Genomic DNA, 22404 nt, shown 5'->3' on the forward strand with positions numbered 1-22404 from the left:
TCTTGCAGCGCAGAGAAGCATAGTTTACTTTCCGCTGTTGGGTGCCCTCCCGTTACAGCCTGTTCCTTCCCCACCAGGCTGAGCTGCTGCCTTGCTGCCCACCCCAGCGGGACCTGCCTTTCCTCTGAGGGCAAAGACCCCCTGCGCTGGCAAAGGACGGTGCCTCTGCCGTGCCAGAACTGGAAAACTTACGGACTTCTTATTTGCTTTGTAGTGAGCCTGGGGGAAGAGAGAGCCCGCATACGGATTGTTCCCCGCCTTGCTGCTTCTCCCGGCTGCTCACGGTGAGCCCTCCCGTGCCGGCAGAGCGGAGGGGAGAGTTGCTGCACTGAACTGGGCGGCAGGAGAGCAGCCGAAGGGCATTTGACCAGTGGGCTGTGCCAGCCGGGGGTCCTTGTCACCCTGCGGCAGAAACAACCAGCTCCTGCCAGTAGATGCCCGCAAGGGAGAGGACAACTCCGGCTGAACTGATGCATCTCGGCACCTGATACCTGGCTTAGGTAAGGGCACATCACTTGGAGCCAGGTTGTATTTCCACACCCCCTTCTCCGAACTCGCAAACCAGCTCTAGAGTGGGTGAGAAGTCCCCCGAGAGCTGTTGTGTGCTGGGGGTACATGTGCTAATAAATCAGCAGGCTCTCATCTGTGAGGATGCTGGGTGCCCTGGCTGGTTGGGACGTTGCTGGTCCCGTCAAAGCAAGCGGCAGCGGGTGTTCCCAGTGTCTCTACTAAGGGAGGTGAAGTGAGGCTTTATCCAGCGCAGCATCCAGTGCAGTTTCGGATACAATGCAAGTTTACCAGGACAGTTTGAATTCTCTGTAACACATCTGTGACTCATATACAGTGATCTATGGGTGGTCATTTTCAAAGACCCTGAGACAGTTAAAACCTAAGCCTTCAAGCAATTCAGCGGGCTTAGTGCTCCTTATGCTCTTTTAAAGAAAAAAAAAAAAAAAAAAAAAAAGCTTGCTTGTGTGTTCTTGAGTTTTTGTTGTAGTCAAGGAAATAAACAGGCAAACAGGATCTCCTGTATCTCTGTTCATCCTGCTTGATAGTAATTTCATTACTGAAGTCGTAATTCACTTTGTGAGTGCAAGTCTGATTTCCTTTTCAGTAGCAGGGTTGTAAGCGAGTGCTGGATTTGGGCTAAGATTAGTGGTGTGCAGTCTGGTGACGCATTGTTTTGAAGCTGGTTCCTGGCCAGGGCGTTTGAGGTCTGGGCTTGTTAATGAGAGAGGAACTGTGGCTGGAGATCAGCGGAAGTCCTTGATGCAAACGCATTGAGCGTGTTGTCCATTTGGGGATTGAAATTTGGGGTTCTAGTAAAAACCGCTGTGGCAGGTGCGACACAGGAGGCGGGGCCGCCGGCCGCTCTTGTGCCGAGCCCTCACAAGCAGCTTTACGTTGGCGTGGGCAGCTGGATCTCGCGAAGCAGCAGCTCTGCCTGCAGCCAGCAGTGCACGGCCGTCACCTCTCCTGCGGCTTGTCACTTCCCGGGCACGCAGCCTGCCGTGGCCCGTGGCTCCTCCTGGAGCTCTTGGGAAGCTTTGAGGTTTCCTCAGGCTGTGACGATGCAGTCGAAGCAGGCTCGTTTTGGCTGTGCTCGGTAGGTGCATGCTGCGGTGTCACCCTGTGGCTTGGCTTTTGAAAGGCTTTAAGTCCATGGGAGAAGAGCTTCTGGTGACAGCTCCCCTCGGCTTGCCGCTGCTGGTTGTGGCCCCCAAACCAAACCAGGCAACCGGGATGGGGTGTTTGCTGCGAGCCGATAGCCTGCTTGAAGGATGCTTCGAGCATACTCAATACCTTGAAGCATGTCAAGATGCCTGTTTCACTTGCTTAAAAAAACCCTGATGGGGTTTATTCGACATTTCGCAGCTTGCTTGAGCCGCTTTGTAAGCAGGCTGTTGCACCGCTTCGCGTGGCCAGGTTTGTTCCAGGGCGTGCAAGCTTGTGGGTCGCTGTTAGAACTAGTAGTAACTTTACAAGTGGAGGCAGTGCTTTGCTGGGAAGTGGTGTGGGCTGCAGGTGCACCTTGGGCAAGGGTCTCACTGCTTAGCAGATGTTGTATAAGCATTTACAATTGCATAGATGCATAAACATTTCCTTTAAGCTTGCTCCCCTAAAGGAAAAATTGCAGGCTTGTACTGTAGGCAGCTAAATATCAAACACCGTGTTAAAATGGGCTTTTAAAATAGAACATGAAACAGGAACAGTGACTTGTTGAGTTTCAGCAGTGGTGGATGTGGTCATAGTAAGTACATGCTTTTTTTACTTTATTTCACAGCAGTAGTTTCAGCCTGATACAGACTGAAATATACAGATAGACTGGCATGGTGTTTAAGTACAGTGTGCCAAAATTTGCCTTTTTTTTTCCTTTTTTTTTTTTCCTCCTAACAGCAGTCTGTATTAGTTAATTGGGTGCATTCCAGACTCTAACACATCTTCACCTAAACTCATTTCTCCTTTTTCAGTAACCTTCTGCTTGCAGTAGCGTGCAGAAAAAGATATCATATATGTTTCCATGGGCTTGGGTGCAGCTGGACAGGAGAAACGTAAAGTACTGTGAGAGGTTACTGAAGCAAAAATGCAAATTCGACAAGTTTTGCCTGGAGATGGAGCATGCTGAGGAGGGGTGCAGGTGGTCGAGATGACTCTGCTTGGGGGAGGTAACTGTTAAGATTTTTAACTCAACTGTAATTTGCTGTACGCCTGCATCGTGCTTGCATTACATTTGCTCTAGCTGGTGGGTGCAGTGGGAACAGAGAAATAACCAAAACATACAGTCTGTAATCTCGAGTGGCTTGAATAGATAGTTTTCTACAGTATAAAAATATTTAAAAACTGGCTTCCAGAATATCCCCAAATCCAGCCTGAGGTTTAGAACATGGTGCTATGCTGTGCTTCCTAAAAAGATGAGGCTTTACTGATATTTTCAAAAGCCCTTCTGCCGTGTGACACTGGATCTGCAGTTCACCTTGCAGCAAAATGGTGAAGTTGAGCAGTACAGTCTGATGCTAGTGCAGTCTGGCAGTATAAAACCTGTGTAAAACCTGTATAAAAGCACGTCAAACTTTTGTGCTTTCTTCTTAAGGAGGCAGAAAGGGCTTGAAGAGACTGAAAATTCAGCAGCTTTGGCTCAGATGGGTTGCTTGGTAGCATCACTGCAGCTACTCTGTTTAAAGGCTGGGCCAAGGTCCTGACAGCACAACTGCTTTGCTAGGAGGGCTCGGGGGAGTCAGATCTAGAGTCGTGGTGGCACTGAGGGCATCTCAAGACATGCTGATGTGCAGCCACCTGCAGCCCTCTGCAGAGCCCATCGGCTGAGCCTTTGATGTCTCGACTCCGGTCCTTAGACCACATCTATTTGCATTTTTGATGGATTAAATTCTGCATACAGGTCCTGCATCCTGGTGGAGTTTCATGAAGTTTGGCCTCATTTCATATAAACCGAGCAGCGGGGAGATGAGGACCTGGTGGTGAGCAGAGGGCTGTGGACGCGGCCTTGGCGAGCGGCCTCTGTGGCAGGAGGTGGCAGCGGCTGGGTCTTCTGTGGGTACTGGCGCAGCGAGCCAGGCGGGGTGAGGGCTGGTGGGTTTATAAGCAGGAGACACCGTGTCGTGGCTGGGGGTGACAGGGGACATGTGTGTGTGTCCACCCTGGCTGCGGCAGGAGCAGCGCTGCTGCCAGGCCGTGGGGCGCGCTCGGTTCCTCTTCCAGGCTGCGATGGGCAGGTTGGGCGGCTGGTGGCCAAGGATGCCACACTCCCAGCCAGGCTGCTCCCAGTGGGCACCGCCCCGTGCAGGCAGCGGGAGCTCGGCACGTCTTACTGGAAAAACACGGGCTTTTGGGGGATGTTTATAAAAGTAAATCTGATTTGTGGGTAACAGTTTTTGCACCAAGTCCTGGATTCTTTGATGCAGACACCTTCTTCCCATTGCCAATCCTTGAGATCCCAGCCGGTGAATTAATTTCAGGGAAGTTGTGCTCATCTGAAGTGTGGATATTTTATTTCGGGTTTGCTGATGGCTAGATGGTGTTCAGCGCGGGTAGGCTGTAACACGCATTTGCATTAAGCATCTTTAGGCTTACTGTTGCTGGGATTAATTTTTACTTCCTTAAATTGGAAACTGGAAGATGCAAGTGTTAGTGTGAGATGACAGGTTGTGAGGTTTTCAGCTTATTCTTTTTAAAAGGAACTAAGTAACCTTGTTTCCCAGCTGAATTTAAGGGTGCATGTCTTGGGGCTTTCTGTTGCTTATATCCTAGTAAATTTATCTAATACCATTCTCACATTGTTCACATTTCTTACCATTCCTGTTTGTAGCTGCTTCACCTCGTGTTTGTCATGGAAATAAAACCCTGTTCGCTGGGAAAACACAATACTCACGGGAGAAAATTGGGTGGCAGGCTTGAGAAAGTAATTTGAGTGGTGTATTTAAAAAAAAGAAAGTCTTCAGTCTTACATAGGTGTATGGAGAAGCGTCGTGGGTACAGGCTGCGCCATTTTATAGTAGCCTGTTTATATCAGGGCACAATGATATGTTCTGTCAAACTCTCCGGAAAATAAACATCTCAGTAGCTTTCATATACACAAGGTGTCATTTCCCTCAGGCAAACACTGTAACTTCATGGTGTTGGACTACTCTGGAGTTTCGAGTACGTGCAAATTAAATAATGAAAATTTCCATATATTCAATGTCTGTATGCAACACAGGCTGTTACAGAGCTAAGCTATGTTCTGTTCCCTCTCCAGAGTACTTTGGAAATCACCTAGTCCAGCACAGCATCGCCTTTGTACTCCAAAGAGCAGCAGTGCTGCGATCAGACGCCAAGGCCAGTGCAGCCACTCGCCATCTCCATCCCTCCCACTGCCATCAACCATTTCTCTGCTTTCAGGTTTTTTTCCTAAATTTGGACTTTTGCGCTGTTGTAGTAGAAAGAGAAAACAAATGTACACATTCCAGGCATGAGATGCAGAACTGGTTCCTTCACACCAGTCTGGTGTTTCTGGCTGCAGAGAGGCTTTTGCAGAGGTAGTTGCCAAAATAATATGTGGTCTTGCTGCTGTCTTCTTCTGTGGAAACCCTCCTGTGTTACCAAGTTGTTCTTCCTTTGGTGATTCTATTACAGAGTGTGATCAGAGACGTTCAGAATAACTTCCACTTTGTGAATATCTTGAAAAATTACCCATTTAATTCGGCATACAGTTTATTTTTTCCCTTCAGCCTGCAGAATGTTTGTATTTTTAGCAGCACGTGAAGGACCTCATTTGAATTCTTTGGCCATCTAACAACCAAAAAACAGTGTCAGAAGTGGGGGAGTGAATTTGCCTTTGAGTTAAACTTTGCAGAAGATGTAAGAAGGAGAAGACACAGGTGTATTAGATGACACCGTGAAAGAGTTACTCAGACCTTGCTACTTTGAAAAATGAAGCTGTGATTAACATGTATTGAGCAAAATTTATGGGAACATTTGAAGTAAGAGCTGCAGCTTGGAAAAACAAGGGAACAAAATTCACTTTTATATTTCTATCCTTGCTCTGTTTTGATTATGGAGTCAGTAACAGGGAAAGGTACACCCATTCCTGCCGTGAATTTGAAGAGTTTGCTTTTTTCCGCTGTCCGTATAGATGAGTGTAAAGCAGTGAAACGCCTGTGCTGTTGGCTGATAACGTGCCATGGAAGAAGTGCCCTGGTAGCCCTGATTGTTGCATGTGGTTTAGTATTTCTATCACACTGCTGGCAACCAGGAGCAATGGCTGGTTTTGAAATGAAGAGTTAGGGACAGGTGGATCTGCTGGCCATCTTCATCCGCACTGGAAAGACACGGTGGCAGTGAGCAGGTTGCATTAACGAGTTGGTAAGATGAGATAAATCAATGCTTATGGACATCTAAAGGTGCAGAGAAGTGGGCTGAGCCTTGGAGAGCGCTGATGCTTTTGCTCATCATATCTCCCCCAGGTTGGTTTTTTTATTGCTATTGCCCGCCCCAAGGAAAAAACATGTTCTTCAGATCATCCCAAGTGCAACGCTGCTCTGGCTCATCTGGTGCCAAGTGCTGCTGCCAAGGTGCAGCTTCAGCCAGAGGCAGGGGTAGCATGTCACAGAATGGTTTGGGTTGGAAGGGACCCGTAGAGCTCACCTAGCCCAACCCCCCTGCGGTGAGCAGGGACATTTTTAGCTAGATCAGGTTGCTCAGAGCCTCATCCGGCCTGACCTTGATGTCCTATGACAAGAATCCTTCAAGTTACTCCTCCCTGAAGGGAGGTCAGGATGGCTCCTGGTGTCCATTAGAGAGGTGCAATGGCAGTTTGGAGCAAACTTATTCTCCAGCAGCTAGTGCACAGCGTTTGACCTGTGTGTAGCAGTGTTCCTCTGCTCTGCAAGGAGGTGGTCACCAGCGCTTTGGGAAAGGACCGGAGCACAGCAACACAGGATTTACTTGCCAGCTTTAGATGCAACACAGGCGTCAACCTGCTCTTTTTTTATTTTCAAAAGGCTTTTCAAAATGTTGTAATTTCTTGTGGGAGGCTTTCAAGTCTGTTCTGCCAGGGGTTCCCAGATGCACCAGGGAGCTCCTTTCAAGCCCTACAAGAAACCTCTGGACTGTATTGTTGAAGTTGTTTAGCTTTCAGATGTTCCGAGTAAATCACTGGGCCATTCATAATGTAACAGTGGGGAAAATATTTTAAGGCTGTGGTGGCTCATAACAGTTTTTTTTTTCCAACCCTGATGAATCTTTTTAGAGCAGGCAAAATAGGCAAAACCTCCTTGCAGTCTACCTCTGTAACGAGTTCTTCTAAGAGGCTTTATACACTTAAGTGTTCAAGAACTTTTCCAAAGCGCTAAGCTTCTTAAATTAATAAAAAATTATTTTACCTTGCTGTTCTTGAAATGTGTGGTATCTATCTGGGAGCTGTGGCAATTCAGCAGGACTCTGAAGGATGCAGCCATGTAGGTGGTAACACAGCATGACTTCCCAGTGCTTATCCTGTCTGCACTAAGTGGGGTTTATAATTCATAGAAGTATGGGAAAAACTTTATTTAAAAAAGCTTTAAAAAGAAAAAAAAAGCATAAAAAACCAGTGCGGCACTGGGGAAGGGGAGCAAGGGGAAGATACCAGGAAGATGTATAGCTCTGGGGCTGGCTGGGGTCTGTCTCACGCTTGGGAGTGTGGTCATTAGGCTGGAGATGAGACCACCCCCTGGGCTGCCTGTCCCTACTGCCGTCCTCTGTGCCCAGGGACTGTCGCAGCTGGTGCCGCCCTGCGGCAGCACCGCTCCCGCAGCCCGAAGGGTTGGGTGATGTGGCTTGCGGCAGCCTGGCTTCAGGACAGTCGCGGCTCCACAGAGTTTCAGAGGAGGAGGACTTGGTCGACCTTCCCTCTGCCCTCTTTCTCACCGCCGCCCCTGGGGACTGTGGTTCCCTGGGGATTTTGTCTGCCCCTGTTTTCTCCTCGGTGTGTTAGACCAACCTTCTCCTTTGGTGGACAGCGAGGAACTAGTTGTGACTTGACAGGGTGGATGCTCCTTTGGGCTTGTACAAGACAACCCTCAAGTTGTGTTTGATGTGGGAAGTTATCATATGTGTGTGTATGGGATGAAGCAGAGCAGTGGGCACAGACCTCAGGGAGCTAGATCGGGTCTTGTTTAGACCAAGACTGGTCCATCTTGGAGTAGATGGGGACTCTGCAGTCATCTTGCTGCTGTGTTGTTTTTCATTTGGGGGTGTGTATGAAGGTAATCATCTAGAGGCAAATTTACTTGTTGCATGCACACTTCAGTAGGCAAAAACTTCTCCTTTTAGTTTCATCTGCCTTCAGATGCCCCGACAGAGCATCTCATGGCTTTGCACCCCTAGCTGAAGGCAAGAGCGTGGTGGCTTGCTGTCATCCACACCAACAGTATGCTGTGCAGCGCCCAGCTGCACGTGCCTGTGCAACGCAACGGTTCTGTGGCTGCTCCGTGTGTCTCGGTTAAAAGCACAATGTCTTTCGTATGGGCACATGCGTGCCTAAGAACAAAGGCACAACGTCTCGTCTTCCAGCAGACAAGACCCCGCCTTGCTCAAATTCAGTTGTGTCCGTGTGCAGAGAGCGGGGTGCTGGTAGTCCTGCTGCGTGCAGGCAAGCTCCATGCACGCCTTGTACAGGGGCTTTTCAACCTCAGCCTAATTTAAGCTATGGGATGTGGCTGGAAGCTAAAGTTGTCAGCAGAGGCTTTTTTCTGTTAGCACTAAAGTATTTCCCATTCTCTGCACGCATTTACTTATCTCCTTTTACCCCTTGTATTTTTCTTTTTTTGCCTTACAGCTTCTGACATGAAGAAAGATATAGAGTGTTTAATAGCCCAGGAAAAAGCAGAGATCGTTGCCAAGTATGAGAAGGTACCAACTTTGAGTTTCTCCCCAACGTGCTGGCTAAGGCTGAAGCTCAGTAATCAATCAGGCATGCTTCAAATAAGAACTTTTGCCCCCCTGCAGGCATCACCCCAGTAACCCTCACGCCATCAGGCTTCCTTGCCTGCTCTCCCTAACTGCTTCTACCTGCACATCCCCAAAGTTTCTCATGGATCCCGTGTGTGCTCGGCACGGATACTGAAACGGCCTGGTCTTCTAGTGCTTCGGTGCTCCCTTGCCACCAGGATGGCTCATGCCTGACAGCGCTGGTTTCTCTGATGTACAGCCCTTCCCAGCCTGTAGCAGAGACACACCAGGGACACCAGATAGGCCGAACTTGTGCGTTTTCCTCTTGCCTGCATTGTATTTGTCTCTTTAGAGCAAGTTTTAGTCTCCTGGCTCTATGCCTTCTAGCGTGCGGGGGGGGAGGGATGTGGGCAATGGGGGGGATATGGGCGCTGGGGCATTCCTGGTGCTGGGGCCGACTCACGGGTGTCCTTTCTGCTTTCAGGGCAGGCAGGAGGGAGCTCAGATTGACCTGTGGGAAGATGCCGATTTTACACTGTATAAAGTTACAGACCGGTTTGGATTCCTGCAGTAAGTCCTCCTGCCCTCTCCTGTCCCCCTTGGGCTGCGCGGGCCACCCATCGCACCAAGCGTGGCAGACCCAGCAGCTTTCCTATAAGTTCCTCTGTGGCTTGGCTTGATCAATCCTCGATGCAGAAGGAAAGACTAGATGTGCCTCCTCCCTCAACCACACATGTTCAAACACTCTGATGCTCTGAATTTGCTGCAAGGCAAGGCTTAGAAATGGTTTCCCACCACAAGCCTGTGTCACAGAGGGAGAGGCTCTTGCCTTTGCACATGATGATTCAGGGAGGTACTGTAGGAAGAGATGAGACAAGGTACCTGGTGGTTCTCGGTTCCCTTAGGAAATCCCCGTCCTAAGCGAGGCACAGATGAATTAGATGCACATCCTATGCCTGGGGACAATTCTTAAAAGGACTTTTTTTATTCCAAATCCGAACACAAAGTTAAAATAGTAGGTGTTTTGTGTGCAGGAGGGGGCACACAAATGCAATTGCTGTCCAGAAATCCACCCCCCTGCCTTTTAATTACTGATCATGTGTGTATTGAAGAGGAGCTTTGTGCCCAGGATTTCCAGCGATGTCCAGTGCTTGGTTACCCCCCAGCAGCTCCTGTAGGGTGGTGGGGTTTTGGCTGGTGCTTCCTCTGCCTCTTCCTCATCAGGGACAGCTGTAGGAAAGGCACAAAGCCCCCTAGCCGTATCTCCTCAGGTACCCGAGGTGGTCCCCAAGATGCAGCACCCCGCGCTTCTCCACACCCTTTCTTGCCTGTAGAGTAACCGGTGACCCCTTGCTTTTCCAGCGAGCAGGAGCTGCCAACCCGCACTGCCTTGGAGGAGAAGGTGAGAGCTGCCAGCTCTGTCGTCATGGGTATCGGATCCTTATCACACCAGCTGGGGAGGGGACGGTTTTTGAGGAGGCGAATGTGCAAGTGAGAGCGAAGCAGGCAGCCCATGCCCGCTGGTCACTGCTCCTCGTGCAGAGGTGGGAACTCTGCACGACACCTGGCTGTTGGAGCTTTTTATTTTGCTGGGTCAGGCATCTCCCTTCCTCCACGCTACACTGAAACTGCACCTTTTAAAGCAATTTTGGGCTTTCCCCTCTGCTTTGACACAGTGCTCAGCAACTGCACCTTGAAAAGGGGATTGCATGTGCAGGGGAAAGCAGTGGAGGTCATAGGTGACTGTCATCTCCATCCTCATCTCCCCTGAGCTGGGAGCGTGTCCTCTGTTAGCATCCCACTAACTGGGACTAAACAGCATCTTGTTTCTGCCAATCTGATATGATGATAACGATTTGAGGGTAGCTGAACCTGCAAAGATTTTTGTTGTCAAGGAATACTCCTCTTGGAAATGCTTTCTCTGTGTTAAACCTGCGTGTCTCATTGTTTTTACCAATGCTGCTTTAATTAAACCACAGGTTGAAATTACCAGTTCCTGCAAGCAGCTGTGGATTATTCTCATCCCCACTGCAAGGTCTTTGCGTAGAAGTTAAAATCTAAAGAGAATGAAGTTTTGTGTTTTCCGGAGGTATCTTCTGGCGCTTTTTTTTCCTAAATTTGTCTTGTCTTCTTCCCCCTTGCACCAGCAAAACCAGCAGGAAATCGAACGCGTGGACAAGTGGCTAAAGATGCTGAAGAAATGGGGCAAATACAGAAACAGTGACAAGGTAAGAAGGAAAAGAAAGAGCACTTGTCTGGAGGGATGGGAGTGGTGCATCCTTCCAGTGAGTCAGGCTTTCAAAAAGCTGATAGAGAAACCAGAGATCGCTGGAAAATATTGCCTAATTCTACCCGTTAGTCTTTAATATTTTAAATCTTTCCTTGAAATTGCTGGGTTATCCGTCAAGGGAGAAGTCCTGTTCTGACTGGCATAGTTTTACAAATGGTTTCCTAAATGCTGCTGGCGTGTTTGCACTTCTGCTTCCCTGCGCAAGCAGGAGCACAGCAGAGATGTTCGTGTCCCTGGGTCCCCTGAGAGCAGGGGGCATTGCACGCTGCAGGTCGCTTCTGTGTCTCCACCACCTGGGAATGGTGTGGGAGATGCAACTGATATGGTCCAGCTGGTGTTCCTTGTAATTCTCCCTGGAGGGAGAATTATTTGTCTAGGATATCACCTAGATTTTGTATTTTGCTGCTTCTAGCTGTGCCTGTGAGAAGCCCCTTAGGTCCTTAGGTGTGAGATTGTGTGCACCTCTCTGTAGAAATCGAGGATGGAGACACCAACCTTGTGTCTTGGCTTTGGTGTTCAAAATAAACTCCACGCCAAACACCACTGCAAAACTGAGTTGGTTTTAATAAATAATATTTATCATATGTTTGTGTTACAAACCTCTTGAAACAAAAACCCCTCAAACCTAATGACAGGACCCTTGCTGGGTAAGGAGAGGAGCATTACACCTGACCTGCTCTGCTTATGGCACTCTGCGCAGGAGAAGGCTGAAGCCCAGCGTCACCTTGTCGCCGTGGCCTCTGCAGCCTTCTTTCTGGGCAGGAGGAGCAGGGTGTTTGGATGTATTGCTTCTAGCTCCTGCTGAGAGCCCTTGGGAGAAACGAGCTTGGTTAAAAGGTTGTACAGAGTATATCTGCGTAGCTGTAGGGAGGCGTTGAGCAGAGCATCCCTCTCACCCGGCCCTCCAGAGTGACGTCGGGTTCACCCAGCCAAAGACTGGCTGTAGTCTCATCCTTTTTTAGAAAAAACAAACCAAAATCTTATCTTTGTTACAGCAGGGGTGGGATGGAGATGGGCTTGGGGTTCTGTTCACTTCAGGGTGGTTCTAGTTATTTTGTTCATCGGTGCTGCTCCCCAGGTGAAAATGGAGGCTCTCCCGTGGCTTTGATTTTTCTGATTAGAAGTTAGCACTAATTGGCCGTGTGGGTAAAACAGCAAATTCCAGCAGAGTGCAGGGAATTCCTTCAGGTCCTGGAGGACGTTTGGGATGGGTAATGATGAACGGTTTTAGCATGCTGTGGCTTCCCTGGGTCAGCTCGTGGGGACAGACAGGATCTGGGGTGAGGGGTGTGTGGAACAGTAGCGATCCCCATCTGTGTTGTGGATACCCTGGATATTTGGATATTTGTTTTACCCTGATAATTAGCGTGTGTGTTAAGCACGCTGCAGCCGACGTTGCTCAGTTCTGCTGGATGGCAAGGTCTAGACCAGCAAGCGGGTTTTGAGGGTCTTTGGGTCAGAAAATCACAGAGCTCTTGTAATGGAATAAATGATGTTATTTATAGCAGCCCATAAATGGTCCTTGGGCACAGATGTAGCATTGTCCCCGTGCTGGGGGACTGGAAATGGCTGTTCCCCCTCCCAGCAAATGGCAAAGCAGTGCTTGGCCCCAAGCAGGGAAGGAGCAGGCTGGTGACCTCTGGGAGTAGAAAGGAGCTTTGGTTTCGGTCCCATCCAGCCTAACACCCTGCCTGGCGCCAGTGGAAAGGCAGGCAGGAAGGTCTGTGTCAGAGCAGCTGTGCAGCATTAAGTGCAAAGACCCCGAGAGGCACAAAAAAAATAATAAAATTAGGTTGTGTCCTTCACCTGGATGTGCAACCCCATGCTCTTGTCAGGAGCATGGAAGTTGCTTGGAGGTTCCCGCTGCCACAGCTGGATGCAGCTCAGATGTGGCATTTCAAGGACCTTATGCTGGGATCATGGCCCTTCAGACGGTTATGCTTTTTCTCTAGCTAAAGTAGATGTGACAAGCCCTTGATAGGATTTTTCTAAAGCAGAGTGGGTTGGGTTTGTTCCCTCTCAGCACTCAGGCTGTCACATCTGCATTGCACGTTTCCTTCACGTTTGTTTTCGCCACTTCACTGGTGTGATGGAAGCCTGAGTGTCACAAGACAGCAGCTCTGTGTTATTTTTATAAAAATGAGGATGTCATCTTCAAAAAAAACCTCTTACTGAAGACGGGAGCCTTTCCTTTGATGTTCATTGTGGTAGACTGTGCTTTATTAGAGGGAAAAAAAAACTTGTTGCAAGAACCCCAGGCAGTTTCACAGGGAAGCTGCCCTGACTTTGGCTCTGCTTGAGTGATGTAGAAACCCATCTTATTTTCCAGGCTGGGACTTTCTGGACTTCAGGGCCAACTTTTCGAGTCCCCGTTCATGTGCTGGAGCTGGCAGACAGCTGACCATAGCGAGTGTTTGAAGAGGGATTCTTGGCTTATCAATCAGGCTGTCATGTTTTGCAGCATCTTAGTACCTGATTGGGCCTTAGGTTGTGGTCTCAGCTTCTGTGTTGTGAAATGTCAGCAGGAGGAGGGAGGTTGTGTACCCGTCCAGGGCATTGGCAACCACCTGTCAGCAGGCGAGAAAGCAGCTTTTTCAGGCCTGAACGTTGTTCCTGGCATAACCTGTTTCAGGATGAGCAACAAATAGAATTATCTTAATTAAAGCAGTGCCCAGGAATTCGTTGTGCTCACTACCACATCAAATCTGTCTTCATCTTTGTTCTAGACGCATTTCGTAGTAGTCTGATTTAATTTCAGTAGCAACATCAACAAAAAGTGACACCGGCCACAATTCCTCACATGGATGGCATTAGACTGTTGAAATGGTGTCTTTTCCTGGCTGTGCTTCCACAGGGGTAGAGAAATAAAGGAGTCCGTGCAAGGACCACACTATTTTGCAGAGTTAAGGTACGTCAAACCTGCAAAGAAGTGCTAGATTGTGTAATTCAGGGTTTAGCACAGGGAGGCTCAGGTGGTCTGTGTCCTCTTCACTGCTGTTTTAAACCTGAGTTTAAATCCCAACCTGACTCTGCTTGGGAGGGTTAGGAAATGGTTGGTGCTGTGTAAGAATCTGCATGGTCAAGGCAGCACAGTTTTGCAGAGAAACAAGAGGCTGTGCTGTGTGCACTCCAATAACGGGATCATTTATTCATCGTAGCCCTGAAATAAGTGGATTTCAGCCAGAAGTATCAGTCCTAGGAAGAGGATGTGACCTCTGCGTCATTTGCAAGCTGCTGCTTGCTGCTGGCCGTGTGGGATGAGACCTTTAGAGAGCGATGGCTTTGGCCAGAGATGTCTGGGGTTTAGGCAAAGCCTGTCTTTGTGCCTGGGGGTAGCCTTGTCTCTGCTAAGGTCACGGGAGTGCAGGGCGCTTAATCCAGTGCATGCCAGCAAAGTGGTTTAGGATGAATTGAGGATCTGTATGGACTGACACGAACCCCCAAGAGGGAATGATCTGCTAATGCTGGGGAGAGCCAGCAGACATTCGTCATGGCAGGGTTGGCTGAAGTCGGGTCTCCTGCCCGCAAGTGCCATGGGAAAGGAAGGAGGTTGTGCCTGGGAGCTGCAGGGTGACTTCTGCTGCTGGTTTTTGACAGTTTGGAAAGGTAGGTGGCATTTTCCTCTCCCTCAAAGGTAGTCCTGGTAATAAATGTGACTGCCCACCCATGGCACACCAGCTTTAGGATTTAAATTTGTCCCTGCTTTGCTGCCAAAGCCTCCACAGACCTGCTGGCACCAGTTCCGGCATAGCCAAGGCTCCAGCTGCAGGGACAACAGCTGAGTTGGGAGCAACCATGGAAAGAAAACCATGTGCAGCAAAGTCCAGGCTGCCAAGTGTCTCGCACGGCCACATCATCAATCAACTGGCTTCATGGTACAAGAAAGAAGTCCTCTTCTCCAGGATATTGGTGGTCATGGTGGTGGAAGCTTCACCACCACCTTCAGATGAAGATTTTCACAGCTTGGCTTCCCTGGCTCATCACTGGTGGAGGAAGTGAGGGAGTCCTTCCTCTCCAGAAGGATCACTCTTTCAGCCCTAAAGGATCTGAGGAAGGGGGGCTGCCCCCCACTTGAGTGTGTTGGAAACGTGTTGTGGGTATATGGAGAGGTCTGAAAGTGAAATTGCCATGCATACCCAAAATTTGGGCATTATTCCTCCAGTGTCTTTCTGCTGGACCATGCACATGGCTGAGGAGCTAACAGTGACAGGCTCCAAAATGTGAAAGTGAGCTGAAATATGTATATTCTGCTTTAAGAAACCAACCCATCCCTCCCAAACCCTTTTTAACTTCAGTGTCTTAACCACTGGAAAACGATGGCATGTCTTTAAAGGCAGTGACTCCTCCCCTCTAATTAAAGACCTGGAGCACTTTGTTGGGTACTTCTCAGAGGACATCTCTGATGCAGGAAGATGGAGCTCAGGTCTGTACTTCTGTAGTCTTCCTCATCCCATTGACTGGAAAGAAAGTACAGGGGGAGGGGAGAGATGGGGATGGGGTGACGATGGCCTCTGTGCCGCGAGCTTTGTATGTTAAAGCCTTGAGAGGGAAGATGATCTTATGGCAAAATCTGGAGCAAGTTTTAAACGCTGTGGGCTCAGTCCTTGACACTGACATGGCCTTTCTGCACAGCACCGTAGTCATTGCTTTGACTACCAGCATCTCCATTTGTGAAGCAGATGATGGCTGTTCTTCCTGTCGTGTGTTGTTCTGTCTGTCAGTCCTCCTGGGGCGTGGTCTAGGTGCTCTCTTTCCATCTGTAAGGGCTGACTGGTTTCTAAGAGAAGATGGTGGCCTTGAGGATTGATTTTCTTCCCACATGGAGCAGGAGTTGCTATCACATGCTGCCTTCCCTCCATCAGTTCATCCTAGTGTAAATGCTGCTTTTAATGATAACTTCCCTGTTTTCCTTCAAGTTTCAAGAGGAAGGATAATTGCTCATTTTTCCTCCGAGTGACTCACAGCTCTGAGGTTTTATCACTTTCACGTCTGGAGGCGGTGGGAGGAGGAAAGCACTGGGATAAATAACAGGAAGGCATTTCAGTTCAGTTCCATCTCAGCATGTTTTCTAACTTCCCTGTTCCTGCCACACTCTCATGCAGAGAAAATCATCGGAGACCTCTACCGTATGCCAGTGAGGGTTGCACTCATTAAAGTACAACAATACCAGATCTGGGAATTCAAAACAAAATCATTTTCTTCCTACAGAGCTCAGCATCATCTTCTACCTCGGCAGCTGTCAGTTGATCTCTCCTAATCCGCTGGAAATAAATAGATTTTTCTGAATTGGTAATTTTACCTCAACTGGTACATACTCCAGTTTCTTGATCCCATCTCAGATCTTGCTTCATGAGTACTTTCAGGAGCCAGGCTTCCGTGGGCACCTTACCAGTACCACTTTGGGGACGTGGTTCATCTAACCCCATCGCTTTGTGTCTCCTGATGCATTGCACTTCTTTCATCCTGATTTAATGACTCTTGGGGAGTGGGCATCTCTTGTTTGTCTCCTCGGTCTTTCAGCCATGGGGATGAAGTTACCTGGCATGGTGAGAAGGTTTGCCATCCTCCAGAAACACCTCCTCGTGTGAGCTGGGACGAGCAGGAGTGGCTCCCCTGGGTATGCAGATGGTGAATTAGTGATGTCCCACTTAAAATGCTGGATGGTGTTGAGCAGGATGGTGGCCTTCTGTGTGCACATCTGGATAGTGAGATGCTTTTTAAAGGGCAGCTCTTATTTGGTGCATACAGAGGGGAGGGCATGATCTTGCAAAGCATTTCTGTAGGGTATGGTCCTGGCTATGTGTTTGACCTTCAGAGCTGGTGCTAAGCAGCACATGGAGCAGAGCAAGTGCTGAGAATGGGGTTTTAAATGTTGAATGTCCGTTACACTTACAGGATCAGGATACATTACACTGTCACTTTCTGTCAGCAGAAATACTGAAATATTTACCGTAATCGGGTGGAAAAGCGTTCTAACACACAGCTAGCTCTCCTAGTACTATGTGGTGGTCTTGGCATTTCTCACATATCTATTTTATGTACTTATTTTGACTGGGAGAGTGGTGTTATTTCTTTGCTGTCCCCTAGCCTGTCTACTTGTGCCGGGGGGGGCTGACAGCACAGTGCCATGCTCACTGTCTTTGTGACCTTGTGCGCAGGCTGGCGTTAAAAAGTCAAGCTATAAGTGGAGAAGCTGGTGATGCAAGATAGGTCAGAAAGGAAAGGTAACAGGAGCAGATGTTCAGCTTGGTGTTAGAGATGTAAAGGCAAGGTGGCCGGACCACGGCCGGACCACGTCCAGAAAACCTTCTGCTGGGATCATGATGCTTCCCTGTGAATTGCAGCCCTCCTCTTGCACCAGCCTGAAACGCGTGAGACAGAACACCCTCTGGAAAAAGAAGAGGGATTTCGAAGGAGGTCACATGCATTTGTATCAGGCAATGCCAGTAGCACCAGTTCATTGCCTGCTTGGGCACTGCCCTGCTCAGCCCCGAGGTCATTCCCATGACCGGGAATCTGGCACCTCTGTCCCCTCCCAGGGAATTTCCCTGTCCCGAGGGATTGCCATGTCGCAACATAAATCCCCTCCACGGCTGGGACTTGGACACATGCAGCAGGTCTTTCAGCATCCCCAGGGTCCTCAGGCACCTGGAGGAGTGCTGTGGTTGGCTTTGTAGTGCAGCTGCGAGGCGTTTCATGGGTGAGATGGATGAAAGGGTGGAAAATACTCAGAAGTCTGGCTTTTTTTTTTTTTTTTTCTTTTAATAGGAGAAGTCAGGGGTGGAACAAAAGCCCTTTTTTCTGTTTTCCTTCTCTCTTTGGAGAGGGAGGGCTTTATGACAAGGAAAAAGGGAAGCGACGTCTGTGAGATGAAGTGAACACGAGGAGGCAGGAGGAGGGACACATGCACGTTTGTCCCCAATCCCCCTCCTTGCCTGGGGAGTACCCTACACTTTCAGAGGAGAGCCCTTGGTGTAGCCCACAGTCTTTTTTGGCACTTGTCAAGCTGCAAGAGTTGCTGTGGACACGTCCCTGTGGCTCTCGTGGTAAGGGTTCTCCTCTCTAAGGGGAAAGTATTTTTCTCCCAGTCCCTGAGGATCCAGGTGAGAACAGCCATGCCAGGTCAGATCAAAGGCTTCAAAGCCAAGGGTACTGCATCTGGTCCTTGGAGAGGAGTCCAAGGGCAGGCTGGTGTGCATGAAATGTGACCACTGTGAAGCACCTGAGATATCCACTTGTGTAAAGGGGATGGTCCATGTCCAGCTCTTCCAGGAAGCTTAAAAGCGTGAGATGTTGCCTGATTTTTCACGGACTAGATGTCTTTGATGGATGCAGGTATTCAGCTCATCCATCAAATTGGAGGTGCTCGCTCTGTGCCAGCGCAGGCAGAGGAAGTGATTGGTTGGGGTGTCCACTCGGATGGCTGGTGGTCCGCAGCAGCAAACCACGGAGCCACCAGCAGGACCAGCTAACCTTGCACGCGTTTTCCTCCCTGCAGATGTGCCGGCGAGTGTACAAAGGGATCCCACTTCAGGTGCGAGGCCAGGTCTGGTCGCTTCTGCTGGATGTTGAGAAGATGAAGAAGGAGAACGAAGGAAAATACGAGGTAGGGGCTCTTCCTGGCAAAGGCAATGGGAGCAACATGATGGGCAGGCTGGTTTGGTGGGGCTTCACCAGCTGGGGCAAGTTTGACCCGTGGTGGATGCAGGCATCTCCATCTCCACCTGCATGGGCAGGAGGGAAACAGGGGTTCCTACAGAGATGCTTTAAGGGGTAGAGGGGGATGCTCAGCCCGTCCTGGCCCTTTAGCACGTTAGCCAGCTGCTTTCCCTCATGTGCTGCTTCCATTTATTCTGCTGGAAGCCACAAGCAAAGATGCTGTTGGTGTTGCTGCATCCTTAGGGAAAGATGCAGTGAAGAGGGAGGGGAAGCTTAGCAAAGGTACCGGTCGCAGTTCCCCGAGCTCCCTGGAGCGATACGGGGTAGCCATGAGTACCCTGAAGCAGGGAGGTGCTGGATGGGGGTGCCCCAAACCTCTCTGTGTGTTTGAAAATTGCACTTGGGGCGTTCTGAAATATGCAGCGAAGTCAGAAGCCTTAAACCAGCCGACAACGGGTCGTTAGTAGAGAAACCCAATTAAGGGTGGGGTGAGGGCAGGTCTTGCAAGCTTCACAGTGATTTCAGAGCACGGGGTCCTGGCTTGCAGCTTAGATGTGCAGCTGGAAGTTAACCGGCAGCGTTGGAAGATCTTGGATTGAAGTCGCTTCTTTTATCTTTCGTCTTCAATCTTTTTCTTAAGTGTCTTGAAAGTTTCTATTAAAAATCAAATAAAAATCATTTTTCTATTAAAAATCACTGCAGATAGGAGAAAAGCCTGCCTTGCATTGCTTCCTACCAGAGCGCTGCATGCTGCAGGCTTGGATTCCTTGGTATAAAATAAGCAATTCCTGTAGCGTGCATTGAACAAGAACCTGAGTGACAGGGCTTGCTGTCACTGCATATTTCCACAGACAGCGTGTGGAAGCCCTTTGTTGATAATTAACTTACTTTCCAAACTTACATTACCCTTTGGCTTGCATCGCTTACCTGGGCAAGGATCAGGACATTTTGGAGGCAGGAGGTGGAGTGGTGCTTCCAGCTGGTGTTTCCCTAATCTCTGCCTATTAAGCAGGATGATGCTAACGCTCGTTAGTTAGTCAAGCGGAGCTGTAATTGTGAGATGCCGCTGGGATGGAGCCACGTGAGGGGCTTGGGGAAGGCAGCCTGGGCTGACGGCGGCGAGCAGAGATAAGCAGCTCTCCCAGCACGCAGATCCGTGTCGCCCTCGCTCCCTCGAAGCTGCGCTGCGCAGGCAGGGACGCGATCCAAAGAAATGAAAGTCTCAAGGAGTTTATCTGTGCTCCGGAGGGGTCTGCAATAAACGGGAGCTTCAGGGCTGATAGGCTTTGCTGGATGCAATCCCCCTACGAGCTCGTCATAATCTGCCTCTTCTCTGGTGCCACCTGCTGCCAGTCATTAGCTCTCCCCTAATTTCCTCCAGAAGAGGCTCAGTGCAGGTCCTGGATGAGGGATTTTGCTTTCAAGAAGGATCTAAGCCTCAGCCCCAGCCTTGTGTCCTGGAGACGGTGGTCCCAAGGCCACCCCATGTCTCCTTGCGGCGTGAACCATGGCACAAAAGCCTGGATTTTGCATGTGCCTTGAGTTGTGAGCGTGCCACCTGGCACATGCAGGTGATTTATCTTTTTTTAACCCACTGCTCCCTCTGTAGAGAAGTTGTCCCCTGCACTCAGGCTGGCAGAGGAGCCACTGTTCCAGCTACGCAGGATACCTTGCTCCCCATGTCCGTGTTGCCTCTGGAGCAATGCAGTTAAAAAGCCTGGTCCGGTTGCTTCCGTAGTGCTTTAGCTGATCCCAGCTGTCCTCCAAGTCCTCTTCATGCAAGTCTCTGACTCTTCCTCAAGGCCATAGCAGCTCAGTTGTCCCTGATTCTGCAGGAGCCTGGCAGCTACCATGGGATGTGCCACACTTGATTTCAACGTCGGTGTCGTGTTCCGCCTCCCTGGGGTTTTATAGCCACAACTGAGAGGACTTGAGGGGAGCTGAGAAGTTGGCAGGAGAAACATGCTGGCCATGGGGCAGAGCAGAGGCATCCTGACTTTGACCCATTGCTTTGTAAGAAGTCTCTGGGACGGGACCTCCAGCTTCCCAGCCTCTGCTCTGCCACCGGCTTGCAGGGCTCACCGCGCTAATGAGCTCGGCAGGGCGTCTGTGGAGCCCCCAGGTTACTGAAACAAGGGAAGAAAGGAGAACAACCCATCCTGGGCTTCTTGTTTGCTGCCTGCAGAATGAATAACATCTCCTGGCTTCGTGGCACTGACAAAGAGCTGTGCAACCTACCTGCTGGCCAGGTGCAGTGATTTAAAAAAACCCTAGATTAGGGTTTTTTACAGTCTTTGGGAGATTTCTATGGTGTTCTGGCAGGGAAAACAAGAGGGCCTTTAGCAGGGAAATTTGAACTGGAGTGACCCAGTGCATACGAATAGTCATCTTGTCTCAGGTAGTCTGCCTGCTTTATAGAGGGCAAGGAGCTGCAGGATGCAGGGAGCACAGGATTTTTACAGCAGGGAAATCATGTTGTTCATCAGATCTTCGTTCCATCGTCACTTTTTAATCCTCCCTTGTGCAAGCAGTAATTCAAAGTAGCCCCTGCACTGTTGCTCCTCCATCCAGCTGCTTTCAAGGTTGGAGTTAATATTCCCAAGATGCTGTGCCTGCCCTGAGCGTTGGCTGGGCTGGACGCATCTGGGTGCTAATGACCTTTTGATGTTCCCCAGAGCTGATGTGGCCACCTCTGGAGGTCAACAGTAGCCTGGAGGAGCCTTGTATCAGGCTGACAAGCATTCGTAGGATGGCAGCTGCTGGAGCAGATGATTAAGTATTTGTGCAAATATGCTATTTTCTGTCTTCTGTGTGAGCAAGGAGGGGTCTGACCCTGGGCTTCAGGCAAGCTGGGCTTGCTGCTCATCGTCGCTGCCCCTAACCTGTCAGTGGATCTTCAGCTGCCTGAAGACAGTCACAAAATGTATTTTATTAATATGATTAACCCTGGAGATATTTAAGAAAGAGGGCATGATCACCAGTGGTGTCTAAAGGCTGTGAGATGAGATGCTTAGCTATAGCATAATGGTCCTTGCCTGCATGCCCAGGGCTGAACAGTGGGTTTTGAAGGGGACTGCAGTGGGATTTGCCCATGGGGCATCTTGAGCTTGGGGCTCTGAGGGCACACAGTTGGTCGAGGTGGACTTACCTTTGGTTTGAATTTCCTTTTTTTTGCATTGGACTTCAGTCATTTATCTGTGTGATGCTGCCTTAAATGGTTAGCCAGCGAGGGGGGAGTATGGGGATTCTTGGCTTTGAGTTTAGCTTCTCTTCTGGACTCTACCAGAGCCTTAAAATTTGCACCAGTCCAGGGGAGTACCCCAGAACTGCTTTTCTTGTGGAAATTCCCTAAACCTAAGATGATTCTTTTCTGCAGGGGAAGTAGTAGTTGGAGGTCACTTCATAGAATCTGGTGTAGCAGTCTGGACTTTATTACAACTGAGCCTCTGAACAGCTCAGGGACTCAGCGCGTACGTCTGCGTGTTGGTTATAGAAGTGTTTCATTCCTCAAGCGCCAACAGAGGTCTTGGTGCTTTATGGCATCCAGACCAGGTACCGCAAAGAAATCAAATCAGAGTGGAATTTAGTTGTAATGGGTTTAGGTTCTGAAAACTCGGTATGTGCATTGGAAGATGGGCGAAGGCTGGGTTAGCTGTGGGTTAGCTCCCAAGCTGACACTCCCGCCGTAGGAAGCGTGCCTTCTCGCTGTGTGCAGGGAGGTGTGGGCTGAGATGAGGTCTGACTCCTTCCTCTTGTCTGCCCCTCTCCCTTCCAGCAAATGAAAGAACAAGCAAAGAGCTTTTCGTCAGAAATCAAGCAGATAGATTTGGACGTTAACCGCACCTTCCGGAACCACATCATGTTTCGGGATCGCTACGGAGTGAAGTGAGTACAGGAGTCTTAGTGTGGCTGTGCAGGCATCGGTGCCGGTAGGTGTGCGTGGGATGAGCTGGCTTGGGGTGGCCAGCAGCCCCGTGGCTTGGGGTGGCCAGCAGCCACCTAGCTCAGAGCTGCTCACAGCACAGCAAAGC

At 49.6% G+C, this 22404-nt stretch overlaps 1 protein-coding gene across 1 annotated transcript in view; it reads left to right on the top strand.

Moving 5' to 3' along the window:
* Positions 1-480: 480 nt before the first annotated feature.
* The window catches only part of LOC104344947 (USP6 N-terminal-like protein), a 32219-nt gene continuing 10295 nt past the window's right edge, over positions 481-22404 (top strand). Inside the window, exons 1-7 of the mRNA XM_086472132.1 lie at positions 481-500; positions 8312-8385; positions 8909-8994; positions 9787-9826; positions 10572-10652; positions 18213-18320; positions 22149-22258. Coding sequence (XP_086328258.1) covers positions 8320-8385; positions 8909-8994; positions 9787-9826; positions 10572-10652; positions 18213-18320; positions 22149-22258 — 491 coding nt within the window. The 5' untranslated portion in view covers positions 481-500; positions 8312-8319. The remainder of the gene's footprint in view (positions 501-8311; positions 8386-8908; positions 8995-9786; positions 9827-10571; positions 10653-18212; positions 18321-22148; positions 22259-22404) is intronic.

This window comes from Leptosomus discolor, chromosome 12 (genome assembly GCF_034619465.1).
Source record: "Leptosomus discolor isolate bLepDis1 chromosome 12, bLepDis1.hap2, whole genome shotgun sequence".
NCBI lineage: Eukaryota > Metazoa > Chordata > Aves > Leptosomiformes > Leptosomidae > Leptosomus > Leptosomus discolor.